This window comes from Pseudopipra pipra, chromosome 1 (genome assembly GCF_036250125.1).
Source record: "Pseudopipra pipra isolate bDixPip1 chromosome 1, bDixPip1.hap1, whole genome shotgun sequence".
Taxonomy (NCBI): domain Eukaryota; kingdom Metazoa; phylum Chordata; class Aves; order Passeriformes; family Pipridae; genus Pseudopipra; species Pseudopipra pipra.
Genome location: NC_087549.1, coordinates 154725302 through 154738449, shown reverse-complemented (window position 1 = coordinate 154738449; position 13148 = coordinate 154725302). Strand labels below are relative to the sequence as shown.

General features: G+C 49.9%; 1 protein-coding gene across 1 annotated transcript in view; it reads right to left on the bottom strand.

Annotated features, from left to right (window-relative positions):
• Nucleotides 1-13148, bottom strand: part of PTH1R (parathyroid hormone 1 receptor) — a 100193-nt gene that overhangs the window by 26189 nt on the left and 60856 nt on the right. The window contains exons 4-5 of the mRNA XM_064639894.1: nucleotides 12030-12140; nucleotides 9342-9460 (exon numbers count right to left, since the gene is read on the bottom strand). Of these exons, the coding sequence (XP_064495964.1) occupies nucleotides 9342-9460; nucleotides 12030-12140 (230 nt within the window). The remainder of the gene's footprint in view (nucleotides 1-9341; nucleotides 9461-12029; nucleotides 12141-13148) is intronic.

Genomic DNA, 13148 nt, shown 5'->3' with positions numbered 1-13148 from the left:
TTCCAATCCAAAGCAGCCTCTGCCTGTGGTTATCCAACCCAGACACAACCTGAGCTTGCCAAGGGCCCCTTGGAAAAGGTCCTGTCACAGGAGAGCTCGTAGGAATTAATCCTCCGAGAGGTTTTAGGTCTCTTGGCTCTCTGTGTTTTAAAGCTGGGTTTAGAAACCCTGAGGTTTCCATTAAATATCAAGATGTTTTCCCTTCATCCTGTGCTGGGACGTGCAGCTGAACTCAGGGATTCCTGAATATCCACCTGGAAGGGGTTAAAATTCCTGCTACCAGCCCAGTTTGTACTGCCTTGAACTGCCTGAAATTAGAAATAAACCCCAAAGAAACCAAGCAATTCAGCATCTTTCTCCCTCCTCCTTTGCCTCCCGCCTTTCCCTCACCCCACCCACTGGGATGCAGGAACACTGGGCTCGGAATGACAGCCCTGGTTGGGATTGGAGGCTTGAAATGCTGGCCTGGAATGGGAAACCTCAGCCCCATGACATCAGAATCCCCAGATATGGGAATGTTTCTCTGTGGTTTCCATTGGCGGAGTGGAGTGTTTGCCAATATTAATTTAGTGTGTGTGTCTGGGCGTATTTATATATATATTTTTATATATATATCTCTCTATATATCTGTCTGTGCAGGCAGCAGGCACTGAAAAGCCAGTGGGAGTAGATTTGAAAGCTTTGGGGGAAAAAGAGGAATTTTCCTGCTGCCAAGCTGGAATCCTCTTTGAGCTGGAAAACATTTGCCTCCAGAATGAAAATAATAGTAGTAGTAATAATAATAATAATAATAATAATAATAATAATAATAATAATAATAATAATAATAATAAAATCCTGCTCCAAGTTTAGGATTTCTGGGAATCCAGCAGTTGTGAGGGGGGACAAAAGGGTCCCTGAGCCCCACTAAGAAATTTAACTGGGAAGATCCACGTTCCTGCCGGACAACGATGGTGTTGTAGCAGGAATGGCCCTGGGAAGAGCCTCCTGATTGGCTGGCAGGACGTTTTGGGAGGCTGTGGTTAATTCCTCTGATTAACCACAGGGCCTCTCTTTGGAAGGGTGAGGAGTGAGAGGTGCCAGGACACACAGACCCACGGCTCCCAGCACGCTGGTGTCCGATCCCGCCGATGGAGGAGGCACAAATCCTCCTCTGGGAAAGGGGATTCTCTGGATGATCCACTTAGATCCTCAGGGAAAAGCCTCAGGAGCAAATGTCTGAGGTTCTCCAACAGGCTCCGTTCCCAGGAGTTTGTCTCAGGAGTCACCATTTTGCCCTGGATTTACCCAGGAGGGACAAAGTGATATTTAGGGATCTCCATCCCTTGGCAGGAGTGGGGGAGAGGGAGGGGAGCCAGTCGGAGTTCGGAGGGTGAAGGGGGATTTGTGGCTGCCTGGGAAGAGCAGCAGTGTGGGGAGGTGGGAGGAGGCAGCCTGGGATGGATGGCTGGGCTTCCCTTTGGCTGCTCCAGAGGGGGAAAAATCCCTCCAGGCAACTCCAGTAGCACTCATCCAGCACGAGGGAGGTCCCAGCTGGGTGGGAACCACGATGCTGAGTCAGGGAAGGTCCTCCAGGTGACAAAATATCGAGTCATCTGCCAGCTGCAACAACCACTTCCACGGGCTGAGATCCCTCTGCCGGGAGCTGAGAGGGACACGAGTGGAAATCATTCCCAGAAGGCCACAAAGGTCGGGATGGCCAAGCCATGGACACAACCTGGACCTCCACAGCCTCCAGTTCAGTACTTCTGAGACCAGGAGGAGCTCTGATGGCTCCCAGAAATCCACCCTGAGGACCCACTGACCATCACTGGTCATCTCCTGACCTGTTGGAAGGGGCAAAAATCTGGCCTTGCCACACCTTTAGACCCTGGTTTAAGAACTGTGATGCTTTAACTGGTGTAATTTAATTTAATTATCACTTAATTTAAGTGTTCAAGGCTTGGAGCAACCTGGGCTAGCGGAAGGTGTCCCTGCTCATGGCAGGGGGTTGGAATGAGATGAGCTTTAAGGTCTTTCCCAACCCAAATCAACCCAGGAATCCATGATCCTATGAATTTGATTCCTTCACTCTTTCACCTGAGGACACAAGTGCTCTGGAAAATAGGAAAAGCTGAAAATAAACTAATGGAAAACCAGAAGGACAAAACTTCAACATCTGGGATTCCAGGGGTTGGGATTGTCAGTAAAATATTATAAAACCCATAACAGAGCCCCAAGATTGGGGAACATCAGCTTCAGAGCTGATGGCCTTGAACATCCCCCTTTGCTCAGTCCATCCATCCATGGAATGATAGAATTGAGGCTGGAAAAGCCCCCTGAGTCCAACCCATGTCCCCAAGTGCTGCATCCCCACAGATTTAAATCCCTCCAGGGATGGGGACTCCAGCCTGTGCCAGGGCTGGACAGCCCTTTTCAGGAAGGAATTTTCCCAATATCTAACCTGAACCTCCTGAGGCCGTTTCCTCTCCTCCTGTCCCTTGTTCCCTGGGAGCAGAGCCCGACCCCAGTTGCCCCTCTACGTGTCTCAGGTCATTTTAGTCCCCCAAGTGTCCTGCTTGGCTTCCAGCTGCTCTTGCAGAAGGGGAGGAGTTTCCTGAAGGTCCCAGGAATTGTATCTGCAATTCCCACGCAGTTGTCTCCCAAACCTGGGGACATCTCATCTAATTCCAGGCCTAAACCTCATCTCTGTTCCAGCATCTGGATGAAACGTTCAGGGTTTTGGTGTCCACGTGTCCTGGTCCCTCCCAGTGTCCCAGGGAGGGACTGAGACAGGAGTTTTCTACAAGACTGATGGCAGATCCTATTCCAAGTGTTACTGTGGATCCCCTGGGCCTGACTTTATCCTTTCCTCCTTTTTATTTGTGAGACAACAGCAAAATTCTGCACCCCTTTTTTTCGTGGAGCTGAACTGGATCCAGTGATCCTTTGAGGAACTGGCAGGCTCTGCTGGAGGCTGGGATTAGCGGGATAGGAGGATGGAATCACAAGGAAGGGCTTTCCAGATGAAGTACCTCCAAAGTTTCTCCAAGCTGCTGATTCAGACGTTGTTAATGACACGTTTGGAATCAGCAGGGGAAGTGTTTCACTGCTTGGAGCGATAAGCAAAGCCAGAAATCCTCTGGGTTTGCTTTTCTTGCATTTTGGGTTGTTTTTTTTTTTTTTACAGCAAAGTTGTGACTAAATAAAAAGCTTAATGGGACGTGCACAAAAGGCACAAACCAGCCACTGATTTCCAAAGCCTCAGGGAAAACACTGAGGGTTGAACAGGAATTTTGGCTGGAGGATTCTGCTCCCTTCATCCCCAGAGGTGCCGGGCACTTAAATCCTCCCAGTCTGGATAAAGAGAGGGATCAGCTCCGAGATAAGACCAGTCTAAACCCCAGTTTAGACTCAGACACCCCAATTTAGACTAAGACACCCCAACTTAGATGTGTAAACATGCACATCTTTGTGATCTTTATGGCCCCTTCCAACCCAAAGCATTCCAGGATTCCCTGATTGTATTCCCAGCCCCGCTCTGTGGGCACTGAACGAGCAGGGACACCACAGGGTGGCTGCAGCAGTGAAGAAAACCTCTCCAGGAGGCTTTTTTTTTCACTCCTAAACAGCCTTTCAAAGCTCTGCCCCTCCTGGTGCAAAGGGCTGCCCCTTCGCTGGCATTTCCCGGGATGATTCCCCGTCCAACGCGCCGCAAACGGGGCTCGGGGGCCTCACAAAAGCTGTTTGCTTTTCAAAGGCCCCCGGAGAGCCCCGGGAACACAGCGGATTGTTGGTGGGACAATGGGGTTTAGATAAAGCAGCCCTGCCCCACGCTGGGCCGGCCCCATTGTGTTGGGGGTGGGATGGAGTCTCCAGGCCTCTCTGGTTTCCCTGCAAGCAGTAAAAGCACCAGGCTCTAACCGAGCAGTAGCACATGAAGACAGGATTGGAGGGCTGAGGTTACGTCTCACGACGGTCCCTCTTGCTGGTGGTTTCCAAGCCGAGCCAACCTCCCAAGTTGCTGGCTCGGATCCCCCTTCTCCCTGATTTCCGTGGCTGTGGATGGCGTTTACCCTCGAGCTCATCCCTGCAAACGGGCTGGGTTGGACCCGCTTTAAAAATAGATGAGTTTGGCAGCAGTGCTGCTGTGGGGGGAGATGGGGATGAAGGAGATTTCTGCTTTTTGGCCAAAACACGCCACTGACTCCTGGCAGTGTCCCAAAGGGTGACCAGGAAAATGGTCATCCTGGAGGTGCTGTTTGGGCTGGATGTGTGGAAGGGGGGGGGGTCAGAGTCAAAGGGCTGCTGCAATTTTTGGAGGGAAACGGCCTCAAAAGCTGCCAGAGGTTCATCACTTCTCATCTGGGCCACGTTTTATCTAAAGATTGAGGAGCTCCAAGAACACAGGTCACCCTCACTCCTGCTTTTAAGGGAATCTAGAAAAGAAAGAAAGGAGAACAGCCAACCTGGGCCAGGCCAAAGGTCTTTTTAACTCTGATCCCTGACTCCTGCACATCCAGGAAGAGGTGATTAGGGAAGAGTGTGAGAACAGAATAAATATGGAATAAATATGATGCTGGAGGAAATCCAGAGGAGGTCATGGAGGTGCTCTGAGGGCTGGAGCCCCTCTGCTCTGGAGCCAGGCTGGGAGAGCTGGAGGGGTTCCCCTGGAGAAGAGAAGGCTCCAGGGAGAGCTGAGAGCCCCTTGCAGGGCCTAAAGGGGCTCCAGGAGAGCTGGAGAGGGACTGGGGACAAGGGATGGAGGGATGGGACAAGGGGAATGGCTTTAAGATGAAGGAGAATATATTTATATTGGGCATTGGGAAGGAATTCCTGGCTGTGAGAGTGGGGAGGGACTGGAATGGATTTTCCAGAGAAGCTGTGGCTGCCCCTGGATCCCTGGAAGTGTCCAAGGCCAGGTTGGACAGGGCTTGGAGCACCCTGGCCCAGTGGAAAGTGTCCCTGCCCATGGCAGGGGGTGGCACTGGATGATCCTTAAGCTCCTTTCCCACTCCAGCCATCCTGGCACTCTGTGATACAGATCCCCCCCCGTGCCCACCCTGCAGTGCTCATGGAGCAGTCCTGGATACCCTCTCCCAAAGCTCAGCAGAGCTTCAGCCCCGTGGAACAGGCAGCAGAGGGACAAACAGCTGCAGTTTAACCCCAGCGCCTCCGAGAGGGAACCCCAGCCAAGCCATCCCTTCCTTCCCTGCTCCTCCTGCTCCTCCTCAAACACCAGATGGAAAACAAGCCAAGCAGAGCCCCCAGCTCAGGGGCTGGGCTGGGAAGCCACAGATCCCTCAGCTTGTCAGTTCAGAGGCACCTTGTGAAGATCCAGGGTGTGGCTGGGGTGGGGGCTGCCCAGACACCTCTCCTGGGGAAGCAGTGGGAGAAGGAGCTTTCCCACCATCTCTGCTGCACTGGGAGAGGGTTATTTTAAAAGCAGAATGTGAGGGAACACACAGAGGGTGGTGCAGAGGTGGCTTTGTGCTCAAAGGCACGAAGAAAACTGTCTTGTCTTCCCACGAGGAGCTGCTGGGACACCTTTCCACAAAACTTCATCCTGTCCTTTGCTAAACCGTTGGCTCAGACTCTGTCCAGGAGGTCACAGAATCCCAGGATGGTTTGGGTTGGAAAGGACCTCAAAGATCATCCAGTCCCACCCCCTGCCACGGGCAGGGACACCTTCCACTGTCCCAGGCTGCTCCAAGCCTCGTCCAACCTGGTGTTGGACACGTGCAGACTGTTGGTCCCTCTACGTTTGATCCTGTCTGGAAGGGATTTGAGGAGACACTTCCCTGGCTCACTCCAGGCTAAGAGGGGACACCAATCTCCAGAGCTGACAGCCCAGAGTCCTCCAGCAGAGCTGGTTTTCCCTTGGGACACAGCCCAGGAGCAGTTGTTCCCCAGGCTGTCAATCCTGGGGCTCTGATGGCTTTAACATTCCAGAGGGTGGTTCCTCCGCTGCTCCTGCTGGAACCATCCTGTCCATCCCCTGCAGGACACAAACCTGCTCTGGGGCCCTCTGTTTGCTGCTTTGCTCAGTCTCCCAGTCCTCCCACAGTGGCTAAAAGGAGAAAACTCCCCACCCAAACAAACATCTGGGGGTGTTTATTTCGGGGTGTATCTGTACCTCTATCTATAGTTCCAGCCCTATTTCCAGGGAGAGCAGCAAATCTATATATTTATAGTCACAGACAGATTTTTTTTTTCCCCCTCCTGATTCCCTCTAAATGCACATTTCTCCTGGTTGCATCTGCTCTGGTGCTGCTCTGCTTGGAGCCAGCCCACGATCCTCTTTCCAAACGTTGGTTAAATGCAGCTGTTGCCGGTGACGCAGAGATGTTGTTCCCCAGGGAGGGAAATAATAATAGAAAACAAATTCTCTCCCTCAAGATGACGGGCCTGCCTTACCAAAATTCCCCGATTCTGACATCTCCTGACATATTTACTTCAAGGAGAGGGAAAAAAAAAAGAGAAATATCAAAGGGAGGTTTATTAATACCAGTGCTCTGGGTGTGAGAGACAAGAGGCCTTCCGTGCTCTCCGTGAGGAAAGTCATCACCCAACTGGGCAAAAAAGGTCATTATTTTCTGTCTCTTTTGTTTGCAGGGTGTTTTTCAGACCAGAGAGCCCGAGAGACCTGCAGTGGCTGCATATTTGTTGTGTCACTTGTCACTAAAATTCAGCCACCTCGCTGATAACACACTCTGTGACAACACAGAGGGGAGGGTAGGGCTGCTCTCAGGGACACCTTGCAAATACAAGGTTAATAATAATAATAATAATAATAATAATAATAATAATAATAATAATAATAATAATAATAATAATAATATGTTGTTGAAAAGCATTTGTTAATCAAGCTCAAGTCCCAAAGCTGAGGAAAACCTCCATTTTTTCCAGTGTTCTTTGCACTGGGGAAGCACCACTTAAACAAGACCATCTTGCCCAGTTAATCTGAACAGTGGTGATGCTCTAACTTGTCTGACCATTAAATACCATCCAATTCTCCTCAAACCAGGAAATTCCTGGCAAAAGATGACTATTGAGGAGGATAGTGATATTGGGATGGTCAAATCCCACGGCATCTTCGTGGCAAAAGGTGAAGCACGAGGAGAAGGATCTGGGGATGGTTTATTAAAACAGCTCCTAAAGGAAGAGGCCATGAGGAGCAGGAATTTTCCAAGTGAGAGGTTGGGAAGAAAAATGAAGTCTCCTGGGCTGTGAGACCTCATCTAAACTTCTTTTGTTAGGAAGCACAGTCCAAGTCCTCTGGGCTGTGACCACCTCAGGGGACACAAAGTCAGCACCTGAAACCCAGGACATGAGACTTTGCTTTCAGCCTTTTTTACCAGCCTGGGGGTGGAAGGTCTCTGCTTTTATCTTGTGCTGGTAACAAATGGTCACCTCTCTTCTTCTTTCCACCTTCCCCTACCAAGTCACCTTGACAAGTCCCAGTTGCCAGTGTGGGAGGTTAAAAAGACAGGATGTCCTTTCCCTGCGGGAAATCTTGGACACTGGCTCAGCTGGACAAGTCAGAGAATCACAGAATATCCTGAGTTGGGAGGGACCCCCAAGGATCATCAAATCCAACTCCTGGCTCTGCACAGACACCCCAATAATCCCACCCTGTCCCTCAGAGCGTTGTCCAAACCCTCCTGGAGCTCTGGCAGCCTTGGTGCTGTGCCCACTGCCCTGGGGAGCCTGGGCAGTGCCCAACCACCCTCTGGGGGAAGAACCTTTCCCTGAGATCCAACCTGACCCTCTCCTGACCCACTGATGGTGTTTCTTCTGTCTGCAGCAGGTGACTCCCACCTCAGGGCAGGGCTGAGGGAGGTGGCACAGAGACAATGACCTCAGAGAGGTCACCAAGTTGTACAACTTAGCAAAGTGCTCAGTGTGATCAAGACACTCAGTGACTCCAACACCCAGTCCAGAACCTTCCCAGAACACTCTGGGGCTAAAACAGTTCTTCCCACTGGATGAACTGGGAAAAGATGAGCCCAAATTTGTTCTAGAAGTGAACATCATCCAACCCTGAGATGACACTCTGCTGGAGCAGAACCCTGTGTGTAAAACCTTGCCTGTTCTTTGACCACATGACACAAGCCGTGCAGGTCCTCAAATAACTTATTTCCTCACTAAACAGCTTCATTCATGTGTTGCTTCACTCTGGAGTGAAAATAAAAAAAAAAACCCAACCCAAAACCAACCCCGGGCACGCTGTGGTTGGATTTCAAATGAGGAACATCCTCCCGACGGGCCTGTGCATCATCCCCTGTCCTTCTCCACAGATCTTTATCTCCAGCTGCCTGCACAGAGCCCTGCCTGCACATCCAGCTCCTACTTCACCAATTACCCAAATCTGTGCAAAACTAAGGCCCGGAGTTCTTTTTTCTTCCTATTTTTTTTTTGTTTTCCAGGAGCCCACCAAACCCTCTCCATGTGCTTTCAGTCTCTTTTCACCTTTGGACTGATGGCCCTGTTTCAAAACTGTGCCTACACCATTATTAATTCAAGATCATGGAATCCCAGTTTGGTTTGGGACTGAGGAAGGGATTTAATTGATCTTCTCATTCCACCACCTGCCATGGGCAGGGACACCTTCCACTAGCTCAGGTTGCTCCAACCTGGCCTTGGACACTTCCAGGGATCCAGGGGCAGCCACAACTTCTCTGGGCAACCTGTGCCAGGGCCTCCCCACCCTCACAGCCAAGAATTCCTTCCCAATATCCCATCTAAATTTACTCTCTTTCATCTTGAAGCCATTCCCTGTGTCCTGTCCCTCCATGCCTTGTCCCCAGTCCCTCTCCAGCTCTCCTGGAGCCCCTTCAGGCCCTGCCAGGGGCTCTCAGCTCTCCCTGGAGCCTTCTCTTATCCAGGAGAATCCCCCCAGCTCTCCCAGCCTGGTTTGGACTGGTTTGACTCTGGTTTGACTGACACATCCTTTTCCTCTGTGTTTGGACATCCCCCACCACAGCCAACCACAGAAACACTGGAATTTTTGATAACAACCCGGTAGCAAAATTATTTCCTGGTGGGGCAGGGGGAGTCTCAGTGGCAGGGAACAACCTCAACCACTTCTGAGCCTCCCTGAGACCGCTTCATTTCCCCCAAAATCCCTTTAGAAATGGGGGTGTGTGTGGGAGGGTGGCTGCTGGAGCCTTTCTGGCTTTGAGGACAACTCCAAGTTCAAGTAATTCCCCACCAAAACCCGCCGTGGCTTTGGCAAGCTCGGGCTTAGTTTCCAAGAGGAGGCCGATGAGCTGGAGCTCATGGAGGGTTTGAAGTGAGACAAGGGAGGAATTCTGGGGGAGGGCAGAATTCCCGCTCCGTGCCCGAAGGGAATTGCCTACCCTCTCCCTCGTCTCGTTGGTGAGGAACTTGGCACACTCGCTGTAGTTTGCCCAGGTCCTGTTGTTGCCTGGCACCAGCTCCCAGCTCCCGTTCAGGTCACACCGACGGTAAGCGTGGCCTGTGGAGAGAGGGGACACACAGAGTCAGGGCCCAGACCTGGGAAAACAGGAGAAAACCACTCCAGGGGTGGATCCCACCAGTCCTGGTGTGTCCTGCCCACTTCCAAGCTCAGCTGCAAGAACCGATTCCCATCTCCACAGAAACCTTATCGACCTTCCGGCTGAGAAACCCCACAGAGCATTTTAATTAGGGTCAGATAGTGGGTCTAAAAATCAAGGAGAGAAGCTTTGAAAAGCCCCAAAACATGGAATCATCCTCGGAATTAATTGCAGTTCTCCCTAGGAAATAAAGGGGGATTTATTGATGCTCCTCTTCCTTTACAGGCTTGGGTCTTCTCTGGTTGCTCTCCTCGTGGTGGAGGAGGAAGAAGAGGGAGCAAAGTTTCCTCCCGGGATACAGCTGGCAGATGGGAATATCCACGTTCAGAGGTCTGTGTGGGTACCAGGGCATCAGCTGTATGTTAAAATCCCTTCACAGAAAATAGGGATGAAACCACTCAACAGACCTGTCTGTCCCGGGGCTATAGAGGGAGAGCTGTTGGGAACCCTCCAGGAAGATGGAAAGGGACTTTTACAAGGGCTTGGAATGACAACAAAACTGGGAATGGCTTCAAACTGACAGGCAGTAGGTTTAGGTTGGATATTAGGAAGGAATTCCTGGCTGGGAGGGTGGGGAGGCCCTGGCACAGGGTGCCCAGAGAAGCTGTGGCTGCCCCTGGATCCCTGGAAGTGTCCAAGGCCAGGTTGGAGCAACCTGGGAGAGTGGAAGGTGTCCACTGGGGGTGAACTGGATGATCCTTAAGGTCCCTTCCAGCCCAAACCAGTCTGGGGTTCTTTGTTTCTGTCATCTGAGGCCCTTCATCTGACTCCCACACCACCTGACTTGGCCATGGACCTCAGCAAGGTGAGGGATCCATGCCAGGTTGGAATATCGAGGGGAAAAGGGATGGATTGCACCAGGGAGGGATTGGATGGAATACTGGGAAAAATTCCCTCTTGGAAAGGGCTGCTCAGCTCTGGCACAGCTGCCCAGGGCAGGGGTGGAGTCCCCACCCCTGGAGGGATTTCCAAGCCCTGTGGATGTGGCACTTGGGGACATGGGCAGTGGTGGCCTTGGCAGTGCTGGGGGATGTTGGACTCTGATCTTAGGGGGCTTTTCCAACCTAAACTATCCGATGATTCCATGGCAGCTTGTTCCTCCTGGTCTCTCAGGTGAAGAGCACGGGCAGGGTCTGTGAGAGGTCAGGGGTGAACTGGGTGAGCTCCCAGTCCCTCACAGAAAAGCCAGGATGTGCAGCCAGGATTCCTGGGATTATCATTCCTTGTTTTCTGAAAGCAGCACCAGTGCTCTGCTCAGAACAGACAGGCTTAACTCCCTAATTTTTGCCTCCTTGGGGAGAATAGAGAGTCCTCTCGCTCTGAAAATTCCCTGAGGGAACACAAATGTGTTCCTACCCTTCTTCAAACATTCCCAGACTCCGGGGCACCACCGGAGAGCCCAGAAATGAGCTGCCTGAGGGGAAGGGAGATAGGGAAGAATTCCCACCTTCTGCTTGCTCCTGGTGCTCTCAGACACCCAGAGAGGGCTCTGGGCAGGGAGCAGGGACTGGGATTAACAAGGAATATAAATGGGAAGAATATCTTGGGGTTTCTCTTGTTACCCAGAGGTCGTGGTGTCAAACAAATCCAGATTGGTCAATCAAATAAAAAATCAGAATCAATCAAATGAAAAAATCAGACTCAATCAAATGAAAAAAATCAGAATCAATCAAATGAAAAAATCAGAATCAGTCAAACCAAAAAATCAAAATCAATCAAATCAAAAAACCAAAATCAATCACGTAAAAAAAAAAAAAATTAAAAAAAAATCAAAGACTTGAGCTCTATCAGGCTCGAAGTGGCCACAGAGTTCAAGTTTTGTGGATTTACAAGGCTGGATTTGTTTGATGCCACAAACTCTGTGTAGCAAGAGAAAACAATAAGAGTTGGACTTGATGGTCCTTGTGGGTCCCTCCCAACTCAGCATATTCTGAGATTCTGGGACTTAATCTGAAGCTGTGTTTATTGTGTTGTTATTAATTATTAATACCTAAACCACTAGATTAATATAGAACTAATATTAATATATAAAACAGGTATTAATACATAAAACAAATATTAATATATAAAACAAATATTAGCATCTAAAACTAATATTAGTATCTAAAATGAATATTAATATTTAAAACTATTATTAATCTCTAAAACTAATATTAATATCTAAACACTAATATTAATATCTAAAACTAATATTAATATCTAAATACTAATATTAATATCTAAACACTAATCATTAGTGTTTGGAGGGTTACAGGCTGTGTGGGACACGTGGGAAATCTGCCTCTGTTTCAGTTAAAACCGAGCTTTTCTTTCGGCAGAAACAAATAACAAACTGGTTCTTTCCTTCCTTCCTTTCCCCTGGGTTTGCTCCTGCTCAGAAGGGAGTCGCTGTGTGAGGAAAAAGGGATGCTAAAGGTGGTTTGGAATGTGGTGACTGCCGGGAATCTCCTCCCTGAGGGCAACACCCACCTTTGTGGTTGAAGTCGTAGATGTACTCGGGGCACGGCATGGCCACCACCTTGCCCGGGACACCTTCGGGCCAGCAGACGATGCCATCCCACTCAGGGAGACAAAAACCATCTGGGGGAGAGAACAAAGACAAGGAGGAGTCACTGCACCCTGCAGAGTGACACGGATGTCCCACGTTTGGAGAAAGGTTCCCTGGGAAAAGCTCTCAGTGCTGTCGCTCAGTTTAAGAAATCACTGGGAAATCACTGGGAAATCACTGGGAAATTGCTGGGAAATCACTGGGAAATCATTGAGAAACTGCTGGGAAATAACTAGGAAATCACTGGGAAATTACTGGGAAATCACTGGGAAATCATTGAGAAATCACTGAGGAAACATTGATAAATCACTGATAAATCACTGGGAAATCACTGATAAATCACTGGGAAATCACTGAGAAATCACTGGGAAATCACTGAGAAATTACTGAGAAATCACTGGGAAATCACTGGGAAATCATTGAGAAATCATTGAGAAATTACTGATAAATCACTGGGAAATCACTGGGAAATCATTGAGAAATCATTGAGAAATTACTGAGAAATCACTGGGAAATCACTGGGAAATCATTGAGAAATCGCTGGGAAATCATTGAGAAATTACTGAGAAATCACTGGGAAATCATTGAGAAATCCCTGGGAAATCCCTGGGAAATCCCTGGGAAATCATTGAGAAATTGTTGGGAAATCACCGGGAAATCATTGAGGAATTACTGAGAAATCACTGGGAAATCACTGGCAAATCACTGGGAAATTGCTGGGGAAATTGGTGGGAAATCACTGGGAAATCATTGAGAAACTGCTGGGAAATCCCTGGGAAATGCCTGGGAAATCCCTGCCATTCTTAGTGTTTGGCTCCAGAAGGTGCAGGTTCTCCCAGGTTTTATTCTGGAAGGACCTGCGGCATCCAGCCCTGGGGAACAGCAGCAGGAGGACGTGGAGCTGCTGGAGAGAGTCCAGAGGAGGCCCCGGAGATGTTCCAGGGCTGGAGCCCCTCTGCTCTGGAGCCAGGCTGGGAGAGCTGGGGGGGTTCCCCTGGAGAAGAGAAGGCTCCAGGGAGAGCTGAGAGCCCCTGGCAGGG